The sequence below is a fragment of the Lonchura striata genome, chromosome 7 (assembly GCF_046129695.1).
Source record: "Lonchura striata isolate bLonStr1 chromosome 7, bLonStr1.mat, whole genome shotgun sequence".
Lineage (NCBI taxonomy): Eukaryota > Metazoa > Chordata > Aves > Passeriformes > Estrildidae > Lonchura > Lonchura striata.
In genome coordinates this window covers 34,088,702-34,116,187 of record NC_134609.1, presented here as the reverse complement: position 1 = coordinate 34,116,187, position 27,486 = coordinate 34,088,702, and the positions used below count along the sequence as shown (strand labels likewise).

The following is a 27,486-nucleotide window of genomic DNA, read 5'->3' as shown; positions in this document are numbered from 1 at the left end:
GCCCTGCAGGAGAAGGAGCAAAGCCCTCAGCAAAGCCAAGAGGGAAATGCTGACACCAGGATTTGTCTTGCTTAACTTAATAACTGCGGACACCAACATGTGAGCTGCTCATTCCACACACCTGTCTGTGGGTAATGAAGAGAAATGGGCACCGGTAGGACACAAATCGATGGTAGGGGATCAAACCTGAGCTGGAAGCACTTGTGCAGGGAAGTCATGGCCGTCACCATCAAACTGTCCGTGGAGAAAATCCCTCCCAGGAATTTGGGGGGCAGCAGAAGGAAGTGGCCTGGGAGCAAGATGAGTCTTCAGGAGAGGAGAGCTGATGTCTGGAGACAGCTGAGGCTGGCAGGCGAGCACTGACACCCTCCCTCCTCTCCATCAGACACTGAGTGCCTGCCTCCCACCTCTGGGGGCCTGCCAGGAGGGAAGAGGGATGACAGACACATTAGCACCTTCTTCTTCTTGACAGCTTGTTTTTGTCCCAGCTTTCTTGTCCTTTACTAATTATTTCCTTTTGATTTGGAGACTGCAGCTGAAACAAGATGTCCATGGCCTCCAGCTCCTCCCTTGGGGCTGAAGCGGGTAAAATTACAGAGGACTTGGAGCTTGCCTTGCATCAGGAAAGCAGGAGTTTTCCTTTAGAAACATTTGGTGCACGATTTTTGCCATGAAGGTGGTGAAATCAGAGTTCTCCCAGAGGATGCTCCCTCCCCAGGAATACTCAAGACTAGGGTGATGGGGCTTTGATCAACCCTGTCCATGGCAGGGGATTGGACTTCAAAGGTTGCTTCCACCTCAGACTATTTTATGATTCTATAAAATCTTCAGGCCAGACCTGAGAATTACAGAACACTACACTGGGATCTGGGGCTGCTCGGGGACACCAGAAAGGGTTGAGCTCCTACAGCAAGGAGCACAGACCCACAAGGTGGACAGCATCTAGAGTTACTCAAAAACCAGCATGACGGTATGCATGGCAATCTAAAAGGAGTTTGGTTTCCAACCTGGAGGGCCCCACCACCCACCTGGGCATGGAGCATAAATCTCTGCGACGCTCCTTTAAATTAATCCATGAGAAGAGATTCAGGAAGAGGCAGAAGGTCAGCGAGGGTGATACAGACCAGTGGTTTGGAGAATTCTTGTTCTGGACCATAACCAAAGATCAGAAAGGAAAGGGGCACAGGGGAAGGAGTCGGTCTCCACCAGGAAGGCTGAGCACAAGCACAGCCCCTGTGAGTGTAAAACATTCCTCTGCCCCATTCCAGCCTTGCCAGCAGCATCCCTCACAGCTTTGGGGCACCACAAGCAAGCAGCCACGAAGATCAACTCCCTGCCTCTTCTCAAACCATCACAGCACACTCAAGACAGCAAGAAAGCACCCGAGGGAAGTGCCAGAAGCCCAATGGGATATGAGCCAGGTTGAAAGGTCCCTCCACTCCACAGCCTCCCGGCCAGCAGAGCTGCAGTGCTCCCAGGGACCAGCTCAGAGGTTTTTCAAGCCCTTACATTTGTATTAAATGGTCTGTTAGAGATTTGCCAGTGGTTTTCAAGCTCTGACAGCCTTGTTTTTATTTCAGTTGCCTTTGAGCCACCTCGCAAGATTTTCATACATAAATATGGAAATATGCAAAACCCCGCAGATTTATAGGATCCGACACTGCGCTTTAAATGAATTCCCCATTATCTCGTCTTCTGCTGGGCCCCCTCCCACAGCACCCTTTCCTCCAGTGTGGCCACTCCGTGAGGAGAGAGAATCCTCCCCGGGCAGCTCTGGCAGCACATCACACTCTGCTCTGCCCCCAGCCCAGCAATCCCCCATGCTGTGCCCCAGCTGGGCAATGCCCTGCTGCTCCTCTGCCATGCTGGGCCCATCCCTGGGAGTGATCAGGGCCAGGCTGCATGGGGCTCTGAGGAACCTGGTCTAGTGGAAGGTGTCCCTGCTCACAAAATGGGTGTTGGAATTAGGTGTTCTTTAAAGTCACTTCCAAACCATTTCATGGTTCTGGTTGGATTTTATGATCTGGTTTTGAGCTGGATGGGGCAAGGCAGCCCTGGGGATACAACCACAGACTAAAGCAGTGGGAAATCCACACTGTGCTGCTGCAGGAACAGCCTCGGTCAGATCCTGTGTGGCTTCAGAGGACACAGACCCAAGACAAAAATCCGTTGGACATGCAACTCCTACAGGGAAAAAACCTCTTCTCCCTACAGCTCCCACCACAGGAAAGCCCTGCTGTTGCTTCAGGGTTAAATCAAAAACCAAGAGCTCCATCTCTCACCATTTTCCATTCCTGCCCAGCTCTGCCTGAGGACCACAAAGCTTTTGTGATGGGAGCCAAGGGCAAGTCAAGGTTTCTTTCTTCTCTGAGAGGTGAACAGCAAAATGCAGCATGTCCTGGGGACACAGGCCCTTGGCACAGGGTGAGCTCCCAGTGATCCTTTTTGGACTGAAAACCCTCAGGGTCTAATTGGAAAAATGCCTTTCCTGTTTTTCAAACCACTCCTGGAGCAGCTGAGCATGACAAAATCCAGCCCTGAGCTCCCAAGGGCAGAAAAGCCCCCTGAATCCTCATTCCCCCTGGACAGGGGCACACGGATCACCAGGGAGACACTGGGCTAGGGGCTCATCCAAGCTGCACAGCCACTGCCATCCCACCCACATTAAAAACCACATTTAAAAAAAAATGAAGAAATAAATCAAAGTTAAAGTAGTGGTGGCCTCTATGAGGCTGATGTGTATCCTGGGTTTAAATGAGTGAAAATCGATTTAAAAAGGAGGAAGTAATAATATGTATTTGCTAGTAAAATGTTAAAAAAGAACCAGGGCTGATTTCTGTGGAGTTGTGTTATTTGTATGTTTTATTATCCCTACATTATGTATCGGTTTATTCCTTTGTACCCCCGTGTGCAACTTGGTTTGTCCCCAGTTTTCCCGCCTTGTCCTCCCTTCCCGCCTCTCCAGTGGCTGTCCATCGCCCTGGAAGGGGCGCAGTCTTTCCCTTTACCCCCCCCCGGTGCCTTGTCTGTCACTCGGTGCCCCTTCCCATCCATCCAGAAGCTTCTACTCAGGGCACCGGGTGATTGGGTGAGGACCTGGGGCTCCCCCCATATCTTTCCCCCATTGGACCCCACCATATCCCCCCATCCCGGAGCCACCCCCTATCCCTATCCCCATTGGTCGTTGGATACCCCTCCCTTACAGTTTATAAGCCAGTGCAAGCACCTTGTGCTTGTTCCTGTTGGCTGGCACCGTTCTAGGATATTTGGCCCCGTTGGGCTACAATAAACTCGGACTTAGCCCCCAGCAGGATCCGCTCTTCATTTACCACCACGAGGCTTGCTAGCGCTGCTCGGGATCCACAAAGGCACTCTCCAAACCCCAGCTGGGAGAGGCGGAGGGTGCCTCAATCGCCCGCCCTCGCCCCAGAGAAGAGCTAGCCGGGGCTGAGAGAAAAGGGATTTGGGGCGGGAGCGCGGCAGATTTCCTAAGCACAAGCAATGCCTCCTTTGTTTAACAAACAAAAAGCTCAAAACACAAAATTTGCCTGGGAGATGGCAACACCACTTCCTCACCAAGTTCAGCACTCCACTATTTTGTATTATTTCTTTTTCCTTTTGGCTTATTGTCTGCATCAAGAGAATTTCAATTTCCCTCCAAAAGCAACTTGATACAGATGATAAGAACATTAAAAAAGTGGGGGGAAAGTGTTGGTGCACCTTTTCCTGAAGGAGATGACTATAAACAGCTGTACTGGAGCATGTAATTCTTTCAGATAAAATGTATTCATTATTTTCTAAGACACTTTAAATTTAAACCCACAAGTTTGGTGTTAGGCCTGCACTTGGTTGTCAGATTGGCACATCCTGATTAACCAAGGAGAATTAACCTCTCCGAGTGCAGGAAATGCTGATTATTTAAAACAAATCAAAGATTCTTTCCCAGTTCAGCTCACGCGGACAGTCGGTTATTTTAAGTCCATCCACACAAATACATTTTTGTCCTGGCATCTGTGGCTTTGCTAATCTGCTCTGGCAAACCCTGGGCTTTTCCTGCAGCCACCTTGAGCCTCTCACTAGGGGGAGGCTAAGGAGGGGCAGAGCCCCTCGTCAGCCCCCAGCTCTGTGTGCCCAAGCCTCTGCCACGTCTCCATCACTCCTTTCTCAACCCCTTCCACCATTTTCCACTTCCTCCTTCAGCACAAATCCTGCCACTACCCATTTGTGACACCATTAGCTTTTGCTGTCACCAGAGCTGACAATTCAAAAGGCCCTCGAGAGCTGTCTGCAGAAACACAATAAATGAGATCTCTTAATTAACGCTTCCCTTAACTAAATAAATTAATTTTATGCAGCTGATATGTCGCGTCTTCACAGTTTGAGGGTGACTGAGTAGCTAGAAACGTCCCTCTCCTCAGAGCTATTGCAAAGACTTTTTTGCTTGACAGTGTTTCTATAAACAAGCTGGCTGCGGGTGGAGGGAGGGAGGCTGCTGGAAGCAGGCCAGCTGGCATCCCTCTGCCCCAGCATCCCTCAGCACCCAGGCTTCCAGGAGAAAGCCCTCACCTGGACCAGGGAGGGGAAGAAACCCCTCTGCAACAGGAGAGATGTGGGATATGGGCTCCTGCATCCTGAAGTGGATGCAGAGACAAGGCAACACACCTCCTTCCCTTCCCTGGAGGAAGACCAGCTGCAGCTGCGCCAAAACAAGGAGAAAAGAGCCCAGAGAGAATGTTTCACCTCCCAGGTGAAGACTCCTGAAGGCAGTCTTGCAGCGAGAGCCACAAAACCTAATCATAAAGATTAAAACAGAAAGGAGCTGGGCACACGAGAGTTGGGATTTCAGCCCTTCTGTTGGACAAAGCAGATCCCACACCCTCACAAAGAAATCCCTGCTTAAACAGAAGTGTGGGAAATGGCCACACATCCAGACTTCACATCCAGCATGGATCCTGCTGGATCCACTCTGTGTGGCACAGCTGAGATCTGACACCCACACACATCCACACATCCTCCTCTCCAAATCCACCTTTCCTTTCAGGGCTGGTGATACAGGCACGCTGTCTCCAAAGGTGGCTTTTCTTTCACCTCTTTTGCCTTCCCTTTTTTCTCCTGGGGAGGGGGAGGGGGAAGGGGAGGGGAAGGGGGAAGGGGAGGGAAAGGGAGGGGAGGGAAGGGGAGGGAAAGGGAGGGGAGGGGAGGGAAAGGGAGGGAAGGGAAGGGAAGGGAAAGGGAGGGGAGGGGAGGGGAGGGGAGGGGAGGGGAGGGGAGGGGAGGGGAGGGGAGGGGAGGGGAGGGGAGGGGAGGGGAGGGGAGGGGAGGGGAGGGGAGGGGAGGGGAGGGGAGGGGAGGGGAGGGAGGGGAGGGGAGGGGAGGGGAGGGGAGGGGAGGGGAAGGGAAGAGAGGAGAGGAGAGGAGAGGAGAGGAGAGGAGAGGAGAGGAGAGGAGAGGAGAGGAGAGGAGAGGAGAGGAGAGGAGAGGAGAGGAGAGGAGAGGAGAGGAGAGGAGAGGAGAGGAGAGGAGAGGAGAGGAGAGGAGAGGAGAGGAGAGGAGAGGAGAGGAGAGGAGAGGAGAGGAGAGGAGAGGAGAGGAGAGGAGAGGAGAGGAGAGGAGAGGAGAGGAGAGGAGAGGAGAGGAGAGGAGAGGAGAGGAGAGGAGAGGAGAGGAGAGGAGAGGAGAGGAGAGGAGAGGAGAGGAGAGGAGAGGAGAGGAGAGGAGAGGAGAGGAGAGGAGAGGAGAGGAAAGGAAAGGAAAGGAAAGGAAAGGAAAGGAAAGGAAAGGAAAGGAAAGGAAAGGAAAGGAAAGGAAAGGAAAGGAAAGGAAAGGAAAGGAAAGGAAAGGAAAGGAAAGGAAAGGAAAGGAAAGGAAAGGAAAGGAAAGGAAAGGAAAGGAAAAAAGACTGGGTTCTGGTAAGAATACCCACAACCTGTTCTCTATAAAGCAGCCACATGATAAAAGCCTCCTCTCTGGCCTTTGATGGCTGGGGAAAAGAAAAAAAAACCCACCACCAAACCTTAAAGCTTACCACTTAAAACGACATTCTCCTCCGGGTCTGAATCACCAGCACAGCTTTTGGTCCTTGAAGAAATGTGATAATCCAAGGGAACAGACTCAAGGCCAAAATCAGATTGGATTATCCAGGTTATCACCAGGGCACCCTGCAGAGATGCAGCCAAGAATTATTTCCTCCTCACTTTCTTTCACCTGGTGGAACATGACAGAGAGAAAGATTCTTCCTATTTTCATTCTTTTTTAAAGGAAAATAATTAGATTTTTCAAGAGGCTTGGATTTAAAATCAATTTCCCAATTAAAAAGCGTAAGGTTTATAGTTGGTGTAGTTTGTTTGCCTTCTGGGATCGATGCACAAACCCCAAGTGCCATCGTTGTCACTACTTGGACAAGAACTCTCTAAGTAACCTGCCAAGTACAACCACACCGGGCAGATAATATTAAAAGGTATTAAAAAGCAATGTCCCCTTTCTTTGCAGGAGCAAGGAAAACAGTCTCCAAAAAATGGGAGACTGGAGGAGGTGGATTCTTTGATGTGCATTAAAGGGGCTGGTTAACTCCAAATTCCTCCCCTGAGGGGCACCAGAAGCACCTTCTTTTCACCCAGCTCCCTCCAAAGGAATTGGTTCAAGGCTAAACTTTCTTATCACCTACAAGCAGAGCCTGACCTCTGACAAGTCCTATTACTTTGGGTTAGGGTGGGTCCTGCTACTCTGGTGGTTCAGAGCTAGAAGCTGATTGTTGCAAGCCAGGAAGGAGCATTCTGATTTTTGTGGTGTTTACAGCTTTTATCACAGAAAAATCCACCTGCGCCAGCTATAAAAATAGATAAAATCTCCCAGCAAAGCCTGCTTTCCTCAAGATCCCCTGTCACTAGTAAGTCCCTGTACTCTCTGGGAATGTGCCCCTAGAAGCTGTAAGGTTTTCTACCAGCTTAATCTGGCCTGTGATCCTGGTTTAGAGGAGCTCTGGAGACAACCTGAACACTGACAGCACGGCACGTGGCTGCGCTGGCCAGGGTCAGATCAATGCTTCCATCATCTCAGCAAAGACCAAGGGGAGAAGGAAGACAAGCAGGTTAAAAAGCAATCTTATATCTTTTTGCTCTGTAGCAGGGGGGATATTTTCTCTCACAGAGCACAGGAAGCTCTTTCATGGCCGTGTTTTCACTCCCTTCCAGGCATCACGAAGATTTTGTCCCCTGCAATGTAAAGTAGATGTGGAGGTGGCCCAAAGACAACTTGGAAGGAGGACAGGCAGTGGAGTCAGAAGCAGTGAGTGGTGCTGAGGGAGCTGCAGGAGCCCGAGGGCAAGGAGATGTTGGAAAGCCATCACAACGAAGTGAAGTTGTTGGAGGAGGGATGCCAGGGGTTGGCACCTGAAGGGAATGAGACTGCATGCAGCCTCCAAGTCTTTCAGGTTTTCTCAGAGCCCTTGTGCCACCAGAGAGCATTTGATGAGCTGAAAAAAACCCCTCACCTTGCATTTTAAAAAGTGTCTATCTCCTGCAGCCTAAGAGAGAAGAGGGTGGAGGAGGGAAAGGTGCAAACACCCCATACAAACTGCAAGGGAAGGAGGGAACTGAGAGACAGGCAGAACCTCAGGCTTGACTCACACCTATTGATGGAAATTAGATGAGTTTGCCTGCAACTGCCTCCTTCCCACACTTTTTTCCCCTCCCAACTCATCCTTTGATGCTACTGGATCCATTTTACCACACCTTGAAAAGACACTAGGGACTGGCAGGAAGGGAGCTCTCCCTTCCAGAAAGGAGGGGAGAGCTCCTTTTCTCATCTTTGAGCAAAGGGCTTGGTCCCACCTAAATCCCAGGGCCAGAAGCTGTGACAAGCCCCACATTCAGCAGCTTTTTGACCAGGATATTTCTCCAAACAAAGAGGGAAGATCCTCTGGCTGCCAGCAAAGGATGAGTTTCTGGTTCAAAACTTTTACAAATTTTTTTCTTCCACAAGTGAGAAAGAAATTCACTGAAGTTCACCTTTCAGTGAAAAAAAGCTCTCCCTGAGACAACCTGGAGTTCTGAGGGGAGATAAACCCAGGGAAGGCCATGTGGGACCGCTGGAGAGGACGAGAGCTCCTGCACACACTGCCATCCGTCACCAGCGTTCGGGTGCCCTGAGATGACATTATCACTGTTATCCTCATCTCTCCTTTCCAATTCCCAGGGAGTGAAGTGAAAAAAGAAGTTTTTGAGGGGCTGACAAGCACAAGTGCACTTTGACAGCACTACCAACACAGTGCCTGCTGCCTGTGTTCATTGGGACAGCTAAAAGCAGCAGGAACAACCTCAGGAGAGGCATGGGAAGACCTTGGGATGTGCAGGACCTGGTGTCTCAGCCCTACTGACACGGTGCCCCCTGTCCCCTCCACTCAAGATGAGATGCAACCCCTTTATTTGAGGATTTACAAGACACAAATGCATTTGCTGCCCCTATTTCTCCCTCCCTAAGTCAATCTCAGCTCTCAGCCTCACTGGCTGCTTGAGGACAACATTTAAAAACTCAAACATTCTTTTTTCTTTATGTAAGTAATTTTTAAACCTGTTTTTTGGTTCCCTGCTGCCTTCATGGACACACCTCAGTTCAAACTGTGGTTCCAATGACATATCATTCATCCAGGGCCTGAGAGGGAGCAAAGAAATTGTTCACTTACTCCCCAGACAAGCACAGGAAAGCCAATGTTCCCTCCCATTCCTGCTGTTCCATTAAACTAATTTTATGCATGAGGTGAGATCACATCTTTCCTAAAAATAATAGTAAGAATAATTGTAATGAATACATTTTTCTCCAGTGACAGCACCAGTGATGAGGTTTTGCTTTACCACAAAGTAGACTTTTCCAGAGAGCACATCTACAACCTGCCTGCTTAAAAACACACCAGGAACAGCCAGAATTAGAGGATGAAGGAATTTATGAAGTTTCCTAGATTATTCCAGAGTAGAAAGGTTCAGGAATCACACAAACCTGTTTCCAAAGCAGTGGATCAATACCTGTAGGTTCCACACACAAACTAGAATGAGGAAATGAACTAAGACCACTGAAGCAGAGATTCACAGATACTAACTTTGGGAAGAATTAGGCTTTAACAAATGCAAAACAGGACTCTGGGCACAGACACCAGACAGCACCCCATGGAAAAAAAAACAATATCCAAAGTGAATGCAGGAATCTCCAACCTGCACCTCACCTGCAGAGAGCTCAAGGATGACTCCTCTCATTCCTGCCAAGCCCCAGACCCCAGCTGTAGTGAAGAAGATGAGAGGGGAAGATAAACAGATAAATCCAGCCCTTGCAGAGATGCCAAGAAATGCAGAAGTAGATTTGGGGGGAGAGAGCACATTACGAGGAGACGTCTCAGGAGAGAGTCTGACTGTGCCACGCAAGAAGGATGGGGGGAAAAGCTTTTAGCACCTGTTTGCTTGAACTTATAAATAAGAAAAGAGGCAACTGCAGTTAGAGAGGGAGTAGGCACCAGTCTCTCCTTGAATACTGCTTGCTGTCCCCTTGGTGAACTCCACACTTGGCTGCAGCTGCCAGGGGAGGGAAGAGGCAGGGGATGGAAGGGATGGAAGGGATCGCATCCCGCTTCCTGCCGAAGGCGGCGCGGGGGAGGCGCAGCTCCAGTCACACAGCAGACACGTTTCCCAGGAAGGAAAGCTGAGAAACATTGCACCTATAATTAGAGGGTAAGAGGCACAAATACAACGGTGGAATTCAAAGCAGGGAGAAGTCCAGAGCAGAAAAGCAGAGCTTCAGCACAGGCAAGTCTGCAGCATTTCACCAGCCCTTGAACCTGGTTTGCTCTGCCAGGGTGATGCCTTGTGAAGGCTGAGCTAGAACAGAGCCAGACAGAGTTAAAAAATAAAGCAGGGATCTATTAGGAGACCTCAACGGATCCACCTCAGGCAGCACAAGAGGCCAGCTAGGGCTACACCCAAGGTGAACCCAAAATGATCACAAAAATGCACAACTGGTCATGGGGTCTGTCACTTTGATCAGTTCTGCTCCATTTGCACCTTGGGGTTAATTATCTAATTACAGCTCCAGCCCATGAAGTACCATCCTGCTTGTTTTTCTCTCTCCAGCCCACGGTGTTTGTGCTCCTGGGGCTGAGATTTGGATCATCTGTCCTTGGTCCCCAGCTGGAGAAGGAATTGTTTTGTCTCCCTGCTCTGTGCAGAGAGCCACCATCCCCGCATATGAAGCCCAGACCCACACACCAAAGCAGCACAGAATCTGAAAAACATAAAAACTACAACCTGAGGCATCAAAGGCACTCAGCATTCCCAACCAGAGGAATTCACACATCCATGAGGGTGAAGAGGGCCTGGCTAACAGAGCAACCCTGAGCATGTAGCCAGTGGGATATAGGAAAAAGCCCCTTCCCACAAGCAGGGATGGAGATGCTTCCTCCAGCATTTGCTCTCAGGGCTGAATATGTTTAGCAATGACTGCAGAGGGCTATTACAAGCAAGGTTATGGACACTGAGGTCCCTGATTAAAGATCTGCATGTGCTGTGCTAAGGGCATCTCTCTATTTGCAATGCACACACAAGGTCACGGAGCACAGGTCCCTCCAGCCAGAGGCCGGAATAAAACAGCTGTGTAACACAAAAGGGTGCCCAGACCTCCTTTTGTCCCTGCCACGGGGTGCCCTGAGCACCCCAGGCTTTGTTTTAGGTGGTTATGACCCAGAGGCAGCTGTGGTCTCCACACCTCCCCACCAGACAAGCCCAGCTGAATCAGCAGTGTCCAGGTCCTCCTTGGAGACCTGTGTCACTTGGCTGTGCACCATCTTGCAGGAAAGGCCACTGAAGAGAGCAAAGTCCTGAATTACAACAAGCAACAAATACCTGGGAAGGGAGAAAAGCAGCAAAGCAATTTGCAAGCCCAGTTCTCTGATCACAAGATGGACAGAGAGCCACTGCAGCACACACCATGATCTCCTGGATTTCCCACTGCAGAATTCTGGTTTTAGAATGCTGCTAAAGTTAAGGCTGTTGGCATCCAGCATCAGAGGGCTGGGCTTTGGATGGAAGATACTGAACACCAGCTCCTCACTCCCACTGGAGGGTGAGACAGAGATGGAAGAGTTTGTTCCCTCTGGTGTGAAGTTGCACCGTAACCTCTACTCATCCGGAGGCTCGAGCAAAGCTGTGCCAGGGATTTGACTCTGCAAGAGGCAAGGAACACAAGCAGTGCTGGATGAGCTGACTTCCCTGTCAGTGCCTGGGCTCAGACAGAGGAGAAAACTGGCTGTGACAGCCCAGCAAGTGCAGCAGCGAGGCCGTGGAGCGAAGCCAAGGCGCCGTGACCTCCCCGTCCTGCTGGGGACAGGGACAGGGGAGCGGCCGAGCTGGATCAGCCTCCTGGCTGATTCCACTGGCACACAGAGACAAGCCACTCCATCAGCTATTCCCCAGTTATTTTTAGCAGCTGATGACTCTCCTGGAAGCATTCCACGGTGGCAGGTCACAGAGATGACTGCAGGGGGACAAGCACGGCCCCTCTGCCAGGACAGTGCCAGCAGCAGTGGATGTCAGCCCAGGTTTGAAGGAGCTGCTGATAAAGGTGCCAGCAAACAAAGGGCAAGCTCCAGCTGCCATCCCTCCATCCCTATCCTCTCTTTTTCCTCTCACCTGGGGAGCACTGGGGTCTCCCTGCTGCCAGCTCTATCCTCACATATCCCAGAGGGGATGCTGGGCTGGCAGAGCAGGCACGAAGAGAGCCCTTCCTCCAAAACACAGACCTGAGTCCATAATTAGTACTGAGGAGGAGAGAGGCCACTGCCCCTGCAATGGGCTAAAGGGTCACGTCCTGGGCTGAGCTGGCAGCTGCTCTGCAGCACCTGCAGGCAAATTGAGCCCAGCAGCTGGGATCACCGCTTCCCACAGCCCTGGCCAGCACCTGAGTTGTCTTGGCATCCCTCTAGACTGCTTCTGGCCATCAGGAGAAGGAGCCCAATGCTTCAGTAGGGATTAGCCTGAAAACTAATGACCTTTTCCTTTATGCTACCAGATAGATACATCAGAGAGGCAATGCAGCTCCAGCAAGGAACTCAGCTGGGTTTTCCATCTCATCTAAAAAATTTCCCCCAAAACAGTGTCTAGGACAGCATCCCACAAGCAGTGCAGCAGGGTGAGGGCAGTGAGAAGAGAAGAGCAGCTAGAGCTGAGCACAGCATTGCCTCTGGGTTTGAGTTTCCACAGAATTATGGATTTACTCTCCACCTGCAGCCAGGGAAAATGCTCCCATGTCTGGCACAGCAGAGCTGGACTGGTAAAATCTTAATGTGGAGGCACCCCAACTGAGGAGAGCCAAGGTAATGCTGAATAAATGAGAAGGCATGAGAATTTCAATATTCCTTTGGCTGCTTTAGAACCCAAACCAACAAAGGCAGGAATTGAGGAAGAAAATGGATATTCAGTGCTTTGAAGTCATTCTACAGATGCATGATGCAAAGAGCTTAATCTGGGGGGAAAACAAGGCACAGCCAACTGCCTTGGCTTAAAAGGTTTGACCTGGCTGGGATCAGAATAAATATGACAGTGACAAAGCTGCCTCAGGGCCATATCCTGTGGGTCCGTGGGGGTGGAGAGGACTTTGGAAGGAGCAGGCAGAATTTTACAAAGTAAATTCTCCCTGGTTCACCCCCTTTAAGGTCTTGCAACATCAAAAAGAAGTTTGAACAGTCCCACCCAGTGCTGTGCCCACAACAACCCTCACCCCACTGCTGGGATTTATCCTACACAGCTCTAATCCCTCCCTGATCCTGCCAGGGCAGGGAGGATCCAAACAGAGCCTCCTGCAGGGCTGGCTCCTCTCTGGGGGGACCCACAGTCCTTCCTCAGTGACCCACCCACGAGGTTTGAGCACTCAGTTGCTCCCCAGCACAGGCACACTCTGCTGAGAAATTCCCCATTTTTATCCTTCCATAAATGATTTCTTCAACTTTACCTGCAGCCCAATTACACGGCATTAAGGGAGTAAAACACCTTGATGCATGCAAACTGTTGCTTTACTAAATTAGTTTGGTTGGTTGCATTGTTTAGGATTATTATTTTAATGCATTCTGATCTGATATCTGTTCTACTTTGCTTTGCAAAAAAAAAACCAACGGGTAATAATGAATCTCAAATCTGCAATAAGGACAAGTTTAGCAAAAAATGGGCATTAAGGGGGTTAGAAACACAAGTGTTTGAGCTGTGAAGCAGTGAGTAAAGAGATGAGGTGAAGCATCACAGCAAAGGGGGTTTATTTCCCACATCCCTCCCTCCCCAACTTCCCTATTGATCCCAATAACTAAATATGTAATTGCAATTAACTGCAGGCAGAGTAAAATTCAAACAGATGCACTTGCCAGTCTTTGGCAGAGCTGTGTGCATGCAGAACAGCAGTAGTAGCACCAACCCTGCTCCCTCATCAGGAGGAATTGTCTGGCTATCGGATGGAGCACGCACGTGGCTCGGGTTAAGCTGTGACACTCGGAGAATGTGAATGAACACAGGAGTTTTTAAAGGCCTTAGAAGAATTAAGCACCCAAAACACACAGGCTGGCATTTAATTCCCCTGAAAACCCAGTATTTCAACTACCTTGCTGAAAAGATTTCCTTTGATAATCCAGAAATCTGACATAATACCTGACAAAGACTTCTAATTTTTCTCTTTTTCCTCCGGCACACTTGGGATTCAACATTATGATTTGGTTGCAGGAGGAAATTTGGTCTTATGCTTCTTCTTGCAAGGCCTCCAACCTTTTGGGAAGTTTCATGGGGCTTCATTATGGTAATAAATGGAGAAAAGCTCCAGCTGAGGGGAACAGGTACAACCTGCAAGCAGAAAAATCCCTTTTCTTCCTCACACCCGCTCTCATCCATCCACTGCCCATATTTTTAGCAAAAAGTCAACTGAAATATTGAACTATTGCTGCCCCTAAACCCAACATCCAATTTCACGAGCCAAGAGCATCACTGCTGCCCTCCTGGAAGGATCCCTGCACGCAAGGAGAGCTCAGTCACCTCCCTGCCCCATCCCCTTCGCAACAGCTTGAGGGAAACCTGAGAAAAGGCACTTGAAAAGCCAGTGCAATTATTCTGAAGCACCTCTCATTTCCTAGTCCTAGAAAAAGCTGTCCAAATGGGGTATGTCCCAGAAAGAGCTGTGCAAATGGGACAACTCCCAGGGCTTAGGCTGCAAGCTACTGCTGCCAGCATCCCAAGGATGCTCAGCATCCATGGCTCCCAACACTCCAGGTTTTCCCAAAGCCCTTCTCCATCCCTGGGACAAGTTATTTTCAGGGGGCCAATGGCTAGAAATAGGCTCTGATTACCATTTTGTGCCTATTTAACCCAAACAGGGCATATCAGAGTCCCCTCCAGGGATTCTCTTACCTGTATGGGGCTTGGCAGAGACACCTTGGTTAGAAGACACTGACTGTCCCTCGTCTGGACCCCTCCCTGCAAGGACAAATGGACAAAGAAGGACTGGGCACAGAGATTAAAAAAAAAAGAAAACTAAAAAGCACCAAGAGTGCTGCAGGCTCCTGACCATGTGGAGAATTTATTACTGTTAGAAGAAAGCCACCTGCATCAGAAGGGAGCAAAGCCAGCAACCAAGATCCATATCAGGTGAGAGAAAGGAGGGTGGGACGTGATGAGAATTGGCATAAATAGGAGGCTGAGGCAGAAATCACAGGAAAATAAGGAAAAGAGAAAGAGTGTTGGGCTGCATGGCATCCCTGGGTCATCGGACCTGCCCCTCCTACTAAAAGCAGGAAGGGTTTTATCCCCCTCTATTCCCACAGGAAGGCTGCTCCATAGTCCGATTGCTCTCTAATTGTCAGAAACAATCTTCCAGTTTCCAGGCTGAATTTATTTTGGGCCAGTTTATGTACATTTGTTCTTGTGCCAATACTATCCTCGGGCATAAATAGTTCTCCTCCAGTGCTGCTCTGCCCTCCTCATCTTCCACCAGTGTATTTATAGGCAGCTATCTTCCTCAGCTTTCATTCTGCTAATTTAATTAAGACAGGCTTTCCTTGTCTCCCCTCCAAAGGCACCAGCTTCATTTCTTTTATCGTTTCAGCAGCCTTTTCCCAGCCCTGCTCTCCAGGCTGGCTCCAGCATCTCTGGGAAGAAAACGCAAGGCACACAATCACCAGCAGTGATCTCCCCTGCAAACAGATACTTGGGAGCCCAGTGCCTAATTGCAAAGGAGCAGAGACAGGCTGCTCTTTTATCCTGTCAGCTCTTCTGGATCAGTTAAGGATCATAAATAGTGCTGTGGAGCACGAGCAGGTCCCAGAGTGTTTGCAATGTGTTCAGTTTACATTTCGGCTGAGTTGTCTCACTGTGATCCCGGACTCGTTCTTCTTTTTCCAATTATGCTACAGCACTTTGGGAAACCATACGATGTCCCTGGGATTAAATATTATCCTATTTGGTGCGAGACAGCAGCTCATATTGCAAAAGGAGAGATCTGTGGCCAGCAGAGGGGATGACAACAGGAGTTTTCACTCCTGCTTTTCCCGGGAAAAGAGAACACCATGGGATGTAAATATTGCTGTTTCCCTGAGCACTGGGGAAGAAGTCTAACCCATGGACTTCCTAACAACTGAAGACCACAAAAATGTGGCAAAATATGGCAACATGGAGTGATCCTGTGCAGGGTCAGAAGTTGGACTTTGCTGATCCTTGTGGCTCCCTTCCAACTCAGCCTATTCTATAATTCTTTTGTATTTAGATACACGTCAAACAATGCCAATAACTTCAGATCTTTCGTGCCCCTTTCATTTCTCATTTTCTAGCTAGAAGATGGCATTTCCTTCAATACAAGTGAAAAGGGGACAGATTAATAATTACAGCCTGAGGATGATCTTTGAGGACCTATCCAACCTTACTGGTTCTGTGATTCACCCAGGGTACAGTTCAAACCTGGCCGTGAGGGAATTGCCATGTTCTTTCCATGAGGGGGTTTGTGTCTTGGTATGACATCTTAAGAAAAGCAGAGGCACAGAGACTCAGGATGTTGGCAGAAACACAGAAGGCTGTCTTTGAAGCTGGTAAAGGCTGACAGTTCAAACAGGACTCTGCTGAAGAGCAGGTCTGCTTTTCAGCCCATCTGATAATGTTTGTTATCCCAGCAAAAACTGTTCCCAGATTTGTGTAAGCACCTTCTGTCCCTTTCTCACCAGAGACCCAGACCAGCTATCAACAATTCCACACAGAATCCCAAACTTCTCATCCTCCATGTCAGTCTCCTCCACCCCACGGAGGTGCTTGAAAAGGACATATTTCCCCTTCTCTTTCCTTGCTAGTTTTGTCATCCTGACAAATGGCTGATGTGTTGGTTGAGTTTCTAATGCTGCTGGAAGTGGTCGTGACTTTTGTGTTTTCCAGCCAGCACCATCATTTCCACAAAGAAACGAGACATCAACCAGCAAAAGCTGTCCCTGGCACCACGAAAAGCAGAGGGGAAGGGATACAACACTGTTTCCATGGCCTCTCCTGCAGGAGACAGCCCTCTCCTCCAGGACCCCGCGTGACAGAGCAGAGGAACAGGGGATTGTCTCCATGTGCCACCACATCCCTGCTGAGCAAGGCACTGTTTCCACAGTGTATCCCCAAACTGCTCCTTGCAGACCATTTCCTGGGATGCTTTTTGATCACCCAGCAAGCAAGGCAGGCTCCCTCCAGCCAAAAGGGAGAAGAAAAGGTGCAGCTGGAGACCAATTTGCTGTAGCGCGACCATGAGAAATAACAGAGAAAAATGGAAATATCCTCCAAAAATCCCCAGCTTTTCAATAAATAAGGAAAGCTGCTGTCAAGATGTAAAATAGGAAGGTGTTATTTGTAGGAAAACAAATTGTGGTGGGGTGCAATAGAGCCAGAGGAACAGTCAGCCACAGCCTCTCACTCTCATTTCTTTGTGGAAATGATGGTGCTGGCTGGAAAACACAAAAGCCACAACCACTTCCAGCAGCGTTAGAAACTCAACCAACACATCAGCCATTTGTCAGAAAGACAAAATTAGCAAGGAAAGAGAAGAGGAAATATGTCCTTTTCAAGCATCTCCACAGGGGATTGCAGAAACTGGGTGAGAAAAATTAGGCAAATGGCTGGAATCCTCCAACACACCTCACTTCATTTGTGATTTTACACCTCTGGGTTGTTGGGGATTTTCTGAGTTTCTGCTCAAAGAGAGAAGTGCCCAATGCAGAGGACTCAAGAAGGTCTTGCAACAGGCTCTCTAAGGTAGAAACAGGCAGATTTAGAGCCAGATTTTTTAAGATCATTAATATCAAGAGAGCAATTGAAAAGCATCCTGCATGGAAAAATAACTTTTAATTGCAGTGTGGCAATTCCTATAACCTGTCCCCTTCTCCTGCAAGCAGCTCACAGGGGAGAGGGCTGGCCAGGCTTCCCCTGGCCACTGCTGAGGAAGGAGATGGATAGCCAGCCCCAGGGCAGCATGACTTATTTCCCTCTTTATCCAGAGCAGGAAAGTGGGGTGGAAGGGTGGCAGCATCCCAGGGTGTGGGATTTGTCTTGTTCCAGCTCAATGTGAGCAATTAGTGACAGCAGGCAGGAGGAGGTGTCACGCTTTTGACAAGGGTTATGTGTTGCACCACAGCTGGGGAGCCAGGCAGGATGAGCCCTTTCTTCCAGAACAAATTATTTTTTATTTTTGTCCCTCCTTCAGGGATCTCTCCTCTTCCCACAGGTGGAATTAAGGTTCAAACAGTTGATGCTGCCCAGGTGTGGTAGAGGAAAAGGAATTCTTGATGATGAAGCCTCCAACCTTCCTGAGTTTATGCTTGCACAGCCTGACCCAAGTAAAAAAGTTCCCAGAAAAAGTTTCTTTCTAACTCACAAAGCTCAGTTTAGCTCTTGAGATCGATCCTTAGTTCTCATTTCCATATTGTTATCACTCCCAATTCAATGCCCATAATGCTGAACTCTAATCTTACAGTGAGGCTGCAAAGGGGATGAGTAAGAAATCACTAAAACTTCACCACTTCCCATGGAAAATCCTCCTGCAGTCTCAGTTGTCAAGGCAGGTTAACAACAGTCTGGGGCCTGGTGGTTTAAGGTGGTTTAAGGTTTTTGGAACTCAAACAAAAGCACCTACCATGACACTGTGATACCCACAGCGTGATGAATGTGTGAAGCTATCACTGCCACTGGCCATAACAGAAGTGAAATATGGGAAATGGTAAATCAGGGTGGGAAGGAGGAGGAGAGAGCACTGGAGGGGTACCAGAGGCACCGTGGTGGGGGAGCCCCTGGTTCAGTGAGCATTAATGGATGCAGAGATGGAAAGACTGGCTGGATTTTTCACTGCTCCCTCCAAACCAGCTGCATCCCTCACTTCAAAGGAAAATAAACAAGATCTCATCTAAACACATCACTCCAGTGCCCTGAGCTGCTGCCGAGCCCTCTGCTGACATCCCAGGATCTGGGGGGGGGTGGTTCTCAGGCAAAAACTCCACGCTGGCAATTTTTTGTCCTGGCTCAGCCCCTTGCTCCAAGGTGGGAAGGGGGCATCTGCCTGTGTGCATAATTGGGCACATAAATAGGTCAGCACCAGCTCATGGGGCTGCTGCAGACACGGATGCATTTTTCTTGCATCCTTAGGCAAGCTGGAAAATGTCACTTCCCCGCTCAGTGCTCACTAAACATTTTGCTGCCCTCAGTGCCCACCTGCTTCGTGCCTGCAGTTCTGGGAATAAGCTGTAAGACTAAGAACAGGTTTCTCTTTTTTCATGCATTTTGTTTGATTTTGGTTTCTTTTTTTTTTTAAAGGCACACAGAGTGATTTAGAGCCCAAAACAGGGGCCAATGCCTTGACCCACTTCTCGTCCTTGTTCTCACCTGCACCTCTGCAGCATCCTTCCCCTCCCTTTTTATTTTAACTGTGTAAGGGAAACTCCTAAACCAGCAAGTTTTCATGGGAAGTTGAGGCCAAAACAAAGCCCACAGAGCAGAGAAATGCCTGCAGAGGGGTGAGAAGCTATTGCACATCTCAAGGGCAAAGTCCTTGGGAGATGGAGGGAGCTGCCTGGGCATATCTGCATGCAGAAGGAGTTGCACACATCCCAGAGGGGCTTCTTTCCCTTAGACCTGACTCCTCCATCCCTGGGGAGGAACACCTGGAACAGGAGTTAAGTTCTCAGGCAGGTGTTTGATGCTGAATCCTGAGCTAGTTAAAGCAAGAGGATTTGGGGAGCAGGCTCACAACCGTGTTTGAAACAAGCACGGACGTGGCAAATCCTTCCTGACCCTGTGTGAAGGTGAGGGGAGAAAGTTGAAAAGGATGAGTCCAAGAGAAGGAAAGGAGCAGGGACACTGAACAAAGCTGAAGCTCTCCGGGAAGGTAGAAGGCAGCTGAAGATGCTTCAAAAAGGACTGTGCTTTCTATCTCCTAGCAACAGATGCCAGCAAAAAAGGGAAAAGAAATACAAAACAGCCAAGGGAGATGGTCAGGAGATAGTCTTGGCAGAGGAAATGGGGATTTTGCCAAGTCTCACCCTGCTGGACCCTCATCCCTCCCCTCTTGTGGGCACGAACCCGTGCCCTCATCCCAGCCTGGCTATTTTTGCCCCCAGTGGCCGAGGTAAGAGGTTTGGGTGTTTTCAGCCCCACTCAGCCCCTCTTGTTCTCTCTCCCCAGCATAACTTGGGGCAATAGGGGCACAAGAGCTGTGCAAGGGCAAGCAAACATCTTGGTAGCTTAAAAGAGGACCCCAAAATTACATGTAGGATGATGCTCAGCTGAGAGCAAGCATTCTGGGGTCTTCTGCTGCTCAGTATTTCAGGCTCCATCTGCTTCCCTGCAAGTGCATCCATCTGCAAACAGGACAATATTTACAGACCCCAAAGCATCTGGCACCAGGATGCTTTAACCCATTAGGAAGTGGCTGGAGGACACCACACTCAGGGCTTTTAAAGACATTTGGAGGGGGAAAAAAAAAAATCTGTGTCTACAGGAAAATCCCCCCTTCCCATCCCTGTATCAATTACAGAAGAGGCATTAAAAGGTTTTAGTAATGATTTCTTGTCAATAACCTGGATCTTCAAGTCCCAGCATTCTTATTCAAACTCTCCTGGGAGCAAGACATCCCAGCAAAAAGGGACACACCACAGACACATCACAGCAAAGGCAGAGGAAAGATAATAGAAAGGAGATATTGGGCAGAGAAAAAAAGATCAGAGACAGCAATCTGTAGGAACAGAGACAGATCACGAGCTTAAAGGAAGGTGATTCTTCACTCTACGCCTATACAAATGATTTTCTTCCCTCTGCAGCTCCCCCCTCCCCTCTCCCCTGATGATTTGAAGGCTTTGGGAGCTGCAGTAAGTGTGACTGTTTTTCTGCACAACTCAGCCAAAGATTTAAGTAGGCAGGAGTAAAGCACTCTCCTTTTCCCTCAGCGTTCAATAGAGAGAGAGGGGGGAAAAAAAAGATACCAATAAAAAAGAAAAGAAAAATCAGGAAAGAGTCCAAACTGCAAATCGTTAAAAGAAAACACAACTAGGAACATAAAAACCAAGAAAACCAAAGAGATGGAGTGGAAAAATACATCCTGGTGATCCTTCCTCCCTCCAATACTTCTCATGTGCATAAGGTCTTAAAGCAGAGATTAATCTGCAAAGCTGCTGAGCCAGAGCTGGACAAACTGGCCTGGGAGGAGCCTTCTCCTCCAGATCTTCTGATCATTCTCAGGAAGACCCATGGAAGGATGCTGGCCCTGGGTTTGCTCAGCCCTTGGGTGACACAGAGGGGGGCACAGGGCTGCTGCTGGGTATAATAAGGCTGCTCTGTGCATGCTGATTATCAGCTGATTATCAGTTATCCTGCTAATTCAGATCTCTGGGTCCAAAACCCTTTTTCTGACACTGCAAAACCTCCATATGAGGCTGTTTGAGGCTTGTGTTGTGGAGGTTTGGTGACACAGCCCACTTGCTGGCCTGGTTTCCTGAGGAAAACAAGGAACACATGGTCACAACAGCCATCTCTCCTTGCCTTCACTAATCAGCTCCAAACCTGTCAGCCCATTTTTACTCCAGCAAAAAAACCCAGCAAAAAACCACCAAGCCCAGAGGAGATTCTCAGTGGTACCCACTGGGCACCACAAGTGTTATCCTCCCCAGGGAAAGCAGGAAACATTTTACAATTTAGAGGAATTCCTACCAGGAGAAATCACACAGGAACTCCACACAGAGCCCAAGCACCAGTAAAAATCAGCTTTTTGAGCCTTGCAGATCATGGGATGGCTCATTTTCATTACACCAGGAAAATTCAGTGGGGTGGAACAGAAGAAGCTGCAATCAGAACTCACCCTCAGACACGTGATGTTGCAGGAACATATTTTTTCTGTCCTTCCCATACTCCAATGGCATTCCCAGCTCACAGAAACAAGAATATTGCAGGATGAGGGCTTGGCTAATTATTTTCTCTTCTTTCCAAGACCCTCATCTTTCATTGCCACCAAACATTGCCTGGAACCCATCCAGAACTTTCCAGGAGCAGGCGTCTTGAGTGTGCATGCCTTGCAGCTTTTCCATTCTTCTTGATGTTATAAAACTGTCTTGTAAAAGCAAAATTAAAGGCTTGAGTGCTGGCCACAAAGCCCTTCCCACGGCCATGTTTTCTGTTGTGTGCAACTCCAAGACAGAAGGAGGGGGGCAGAAGGGGGGGAGAGAGCTTTATGCATTAAACTTCTTTATAAATCTATTGAAGGTATTTCATCACTTCCCGACATTCCTCTATAAAACCCACTCAGCTACGTTTACAAATTATAAAATTAGCTTTATGTGTAGGGTCCAGGCTAATGGCACAGCTAAATCTAGGGAGCAGGAAGATTAGATGCCTCTCCCTTGCCTGTGGTGGGATTTATTTTGCAGCATCCCTTCCTGGAGTAGAAGAATTTCCCTCCCAAGCCAAAGCTTTCAAAGGTCAAAAGAGTTTTGAGCACTAAGTGGAAAGTTTTGGAGAAGCCACGTCTGTGGGGAGCACATAGAGCTGGATAGCTCAGGGCAACCTTTGAGCTCCACAAAGACAAAACATTGCTGGGAAATGAGGGAACGCAGAACTGTAATCCCAGGCAAGAGAGTTCAAGCATGTGGGATGGATGGAGAGGGGTGCAATACTGAGAATATAAAGGGAAAAGGACCAGTTTTCATTAATCTCATTGTTTCCCACAGGTGCAAGCCTGGCTGCTGGGTTACATGTGCTTGGCACCCTGCCACACTGTTCAGGGAAGCCTTGGGCAGTACCAGTCTGCTTCCCAGTGCTCTCCCAGTCCTTAGCTGTAGCTCTGGGCAGGTCTCTGAGGAGTGCTAAAAACCCATTACAGAGACAGGATCAGCATCAGTGTGAACTCAACACAGCACAAGTGCCAGGAAGGGAGGGGTGAGACACTTCAGCCTCCCCTGCCCAGCCCACATTCCGTCTCCAGCCCCTCTCCAGCATACAGAAAGAAGCTTGATTCTGCTCCCCTGGTCCACAGGGTGCTGTCAGCTCCCTAGGGCAGCCCAGGCCTGTGAGGAGGGGTCTTATGGCAGAGAAAAGTCACCTCCTGATGCTTTTGGGCGCTTGCTAATCCTCACAGTGCCAGGGATCAACTCTGCAAGGCAGGAGGGAGCACATTTCACCAGTTCCCTCATGCTGGAGGAGGAAACAAAAGCTAATCAGCCTGAAGCACAGGGGGCATGAAGGAAACAGGCATCTTCAAGCTTTACTTCTCTGCTCCCTTTTAAAGAAAATAATTTCCCTCTGTAGAGTATTAATCACCACGAGTCAGCCTTAGGAAGAGTTATCCATGGAACTACGCAGGGACTGCAAGGACACTGTGTTAGAGCAAGATTATTTACTTTTATAACCTTTACAGAAACAAGAGATAAGTGCATTAGAACAACTTGCTCACACAACAGCAGCAGCTGGTGATTCATCCCTGCACCCTCCCATTTGAGATGCTGCTCTGGATGCCAAAGGCAGAGCCCACAAATCAGCACTGAACCATCTGGGATGGCTTTGGAAGGGGGTTTTGACTTTGAGGGGCCACCCAGGGCTGCCCACGATACTGTGTGGTGGCACAAGGCTGGTGCAGCAGCACCCTCAGAGCCTCCCACAACTCCTGCTGGGTTTTCTCTCCAGCAGGCACTGGCCACCAGCTCCTAAGCTCATCAGACACAAGCTTTTCAATGTCTCACATCGTGGGGAGCCTGCAAGAGGCTGAGAGCCCTCCCCTGACATCCTGACCTGCAGGATGCTCATCATCCATCACAACCATCACCTGACCCAACAAGTGAAAAACATCTCTGCACTGCTCCCTTCCTCTTCTCCCTGCCCTCTGATGAAGAGCTGAAGGTGTGCATTTGTTTCCCTGGCCCCCAGCAGAGTGGCCATGTCCAGAAGCCAAGCACCCAGGGGTAGCTATTGAATTTTGGGGAGGCGTTGCAATTTTCCAGCAAATTCACCTCCCCCCTCTGCCAGTCTGGGATTGGTTTAAAAAAAAAATCAAAAGTCCATGGAAAAAACACAAGTTACTTCCAGTCTCTGCTAGGATGAGCCACACCTCAAAGTGCAAATGTTCTATATCTCTCATTTCCATTTGCCCCTGAACTTGTCTTGCACCTCTGGAGGCATCTCCCATTTCCACAGAGCTTTGTGGGTGACATCCTGATCTACAGACACAGAAAGGAGTCTTTGTCTACAAGATAAGAGCCACAAAATGCAAATAAAAAGCCTCAAATAGCTCAACATCAAACAAGGTCCATATCTACCCTTTCAAAGGCATCCAGGCTGCAAAACACCAGAAGCAATGGCTTTGTTTGGAACATTAAATATGATACTAAAAACATCTCCTGTGCAAAAACAACGTGCATATGAGTTTGTTTATGCTAGAACTTTAATCTCTAAAATAAAAGGTCTCCAGAGCTTGTTTTAGGCTGAGAAATTATAACCAAGTAATGAGTCGAGGTGCATTGGGCTGGCATAGCCGGGTTTGGGTAGTGGGGGGCTACAGGATGGCTTCTGTGAAGCTACCAGAAGCTTCTCGTGGGTCCAACAGAGCTGGTGCAGCCCACGGTGAGGCAAAGTGTCCCCTGCAGCCCCTGGAAGCCCAGGTTGGAGCAGGGATCCACCTGCAGTCTGTGGAGGAAGGGGATGCTGGAGGAGGCTGTGATCCCGAGGGATGCCTGTGCTGGAGCCCCAGTGAGAGAGGAGAAGCAGATATTCCACTGTGAGTCCTCCCCACTGCAGCCTGTGGGCAGGACTCACTTTGGAATATTTCAAATATTTCCTTCCCAAGCGAAGGACCCCTCTTGCAGCCGGGGAAGGATGAGGAGGAAGAAGAGGCAGAGACAGTAAATGTGTGATAAAATGACCACAGCCCCATTTCACAGCCCCGGCACTGCTGGGCAGGAGCAGGGAGAAAATTCAGGAGTGAAACTAAGCCTGACTAGAAGGGAGGGGTCAGGGGGAAGGTGTTTGAAGATTTGGGTTTATTTCTCATTACACTACTCCAATTTTACTGGCAATAAATGAAATTCATTTCTCCAAGTTGAGCGCTTTTGCCCATGACAGTAATTCCTGAGTGATCCTTCCCTGTCCTGGTCTCAAGCCTTCCACTGAATTTTCTCTCCCCTGTCCAGCCAAGGAGGGGAGTGAAGGAGCAGCTTTTTTGGGCACATGGCATCCAGCCAGGATCATCCCACTACACAAGGTCTGAAGAGGCTGGGAATGATTCCCTAAAGCAGCAGGGAACTGTTGCAGAGAGTGCAGCCCTGATTTAATTAAAGCCTTAACCTTATTCCAAGCCACACAATCCATCCAGACATCAATATGATGAAAAGACTGCAGGTATCCTTAAACTCACCCAGCCACCTCATGAATCTCCTGGTTGGGAAAGTGAGGAAAAATGAACTCTCACTTCATTCTTCCATTTCCACACAAGCCTGAGCCTTTTTGCTGCTCCTGGGACAGGCTAAAGGGAGCTATTGCTGTGCAGTGAGCAAGGAGGAGGCTCCCAGCAGGAGCACAAAAAAAGTCCAGGTTGCTGGGACCCCATCTTGCAGCTCAGGCCATGTGTCACTGCCCCTCCAGATGCTCTTCCTCCAGCAACATCCAGTGTTTCGGTGTCCCTTGGATGCCCAAAGGCACCCAAGACACCTGCAGGCTCTGCTGTGCTACAGGAGTTACTTCAGTTTTTTGGTGTCCCTTGGATGCCCAAAGGCACCCAAGACACCCGCAGGCTCTGCTGTGCTACAGGAGTTATTTCAGGCATAGGGGGACAGCCTGGGGACTGCTCCGATGTCACTTCCCTTCCTGTTTCTCCTGGACTGCACAGGTGGTTTGTTCTCTATTTTCAGAGCAGGGAAAACCCAAGTCACGCTTCACAGGCACATCCCACATCCCTGAGGATGGACACAGCTCCAGCAGCTGCCTGGGAGCAGAGAGATGGAGGCCTGAGATGGGAGGAGCTGTCCAGACCAGCTGGACCTTCCCCATGGCTCTGCAGGTCCATCCCTGGCTCAGGGGAGATGGTCTGACCCACCTGGAAGGGGAGAAGCCAGAGAGATTTAAATCCACTCTCATGGTTACACATGCCAGGAGCATTTTCCCACAGCAGAACAAATGAAAAAAGGAAATATTTGCCAGAATGAAAGTGTCGAGTGCTTGGCAGCTTTGCTTCTTTTGTTCATTGGGGCTTCAACCAGTTCATAACCATGTGGATTTACTTCTTTTGGGCAGGGTATGGGACGATCCTGAGCCAGCTCAAGAAAAACTGTTTCTTCCTAAAAAATATTTAAAGCAAGGAGAAAATATTTGGGCGTGAGGGGGAAAGATTCAATGGGGAAGCTCCAAAGAGCATATTTTTAAAGTTAACATTCGTTTCATTTTGGCTCCAAACATCACTTCAAAAAACAAAAGTAAAAACATCTAATTTCAAAAATGCACAAAAATATGGTTTGATTTTTTTCAAATTGCTACTTTCTGTTGTCATCTTTTTTGTTGAGTTCAACACAAATAATTTCAGCTGACCTGAAATGCTATTTTTCAACAAAAGAATGCTTTAAAATAAAAAGAAAAGATAAAGAAGGAAAGGAAGAAAGTCTCATTCTTTAGTCTATGTGTGTGCTACACCACTAATTTTTAGTTATTGGCTTTCTGATAGAGATAATGGCACTGATGAAATGGCTGAATAAATTATTCTTCTCACAGGTGCATCAAAAATGTTGACAGATGAACAATAAAATTAGATGGCATACCCCCCCCCCAAAAAAAAAAAAAAAAAAGAAAAATATAAAGTGTAGCCACACTTCATTTTTTTTTAGATGAGAACAACTGGAAGCATTTCTAGAAACTGAGCACCGGCGTCACCACTTGGACGCTTGCATCACTGAAACCCTCTTTGCAGTCAGGTTTCCCACCTCATGGCACTGCTCCCCATGGTCCAAAAAATACAAACTAAGGAGTGATTTTACCTGGGAGAGCTTGGGGTGACCTCAAGAACAAGAGCTGGTGTTGCTCCCCTGGGTAACCCGACTCCAAGGCCTGGGGGAGGGCTGCTCCATTCCCTCATTAAATAATTCTGACTCATGAACACATCAGAAAACTTGCGCTGTGCCCTCTGACAGTTTATCTCCAGAAAGGCAAAGTTTGTCCAAGAAATCCTTTTGTGCAAATCATTCAGGCAGCATTAGTCATGTTTGTCCCTTCCTCGCCGAGACAGCTCCGGGAATTTGTGTTATTTCCATTGCACCCTCATCCATCCTGACCGAGTGAACTTGCAACTTTATCTCATCTTCCTACAGCACTGGATCAAGACAGAGCTGCTGCTTCTGGCCAAGAGGAATGGCCTCAAATGCAATTTTCATCCTTTATTTTATTTTATAGACAACCCAAATGTCCCTGATACCCCAAGGCTGGGCTGGCTTTTGGCCTTCAGAAGGGTCTGACCAATAAGGAATAACCGGCATAAGGACATGACTGAAAGGTCAAACATTACTGATATCATATGTAAATATATTTATATTATGTATATATATTTATATACTTACACCTCCATTGCTTTTATTTATATAGCTCTTTCTATTTCTCTTTCCCTCCTGATTTTTTTTTTTAGCCAGGCAAACTACAGACACCTCTCATGCCCACATGGAAAAGATTAAAAAAGTGTTCCTAAGAGTAATTCAAAAGTCTCTCAACCTGGCACATTTCTGGTCCCACGAGCACACACCCTCTTGGGTCACATCCTGGGGTGAGAAACCAGTTTTTCAGGAATTTTTCCAGGCAAGAGAGAAATGCCCTGAACATCCAATATTTCCCTGTCTCCCTTCAAATCCCAGCACATTTCTGGCAGATCTGTACATTTGTGTCTGACTGGTTAGCAGGGAAAAGCTCTTTCTGAGCCATCTCCACCATATACTTTCTTCTGACATAAATATGAATTGAG

The 27,486-nt window shown here is 48.5% G+C and overlaps 1 protein-coding gene across 1 annotated transcript in view; it reads right to left on the bottom strand.

Annotated features, from left to right (window-relative positions):
- LOC144246640 (uncharacterized) overlaps window positions 1-27,486 on the bottom strand; it is a 140,134-nt gene that overhangs the window by 102,065 nt on the left and 10,583 nt on the right. Inside the window, exons 4-5 of the mRNA XM_077784812.1 lie at window positions 14,418-14,483; window positions 6,026-6,158 (exon numbers count right to left, since the gene is read on the bottom strand). Coding sequence (XP_077640938.1) covers window positions 6,026-6,158; window positions 14,418-14,483 — 199 coding nt within the window. The remainder of the gene's footprint in view (window positions 1-6,025; window positions 6,159-14,417; window positions 14,484-27,486) is intronic.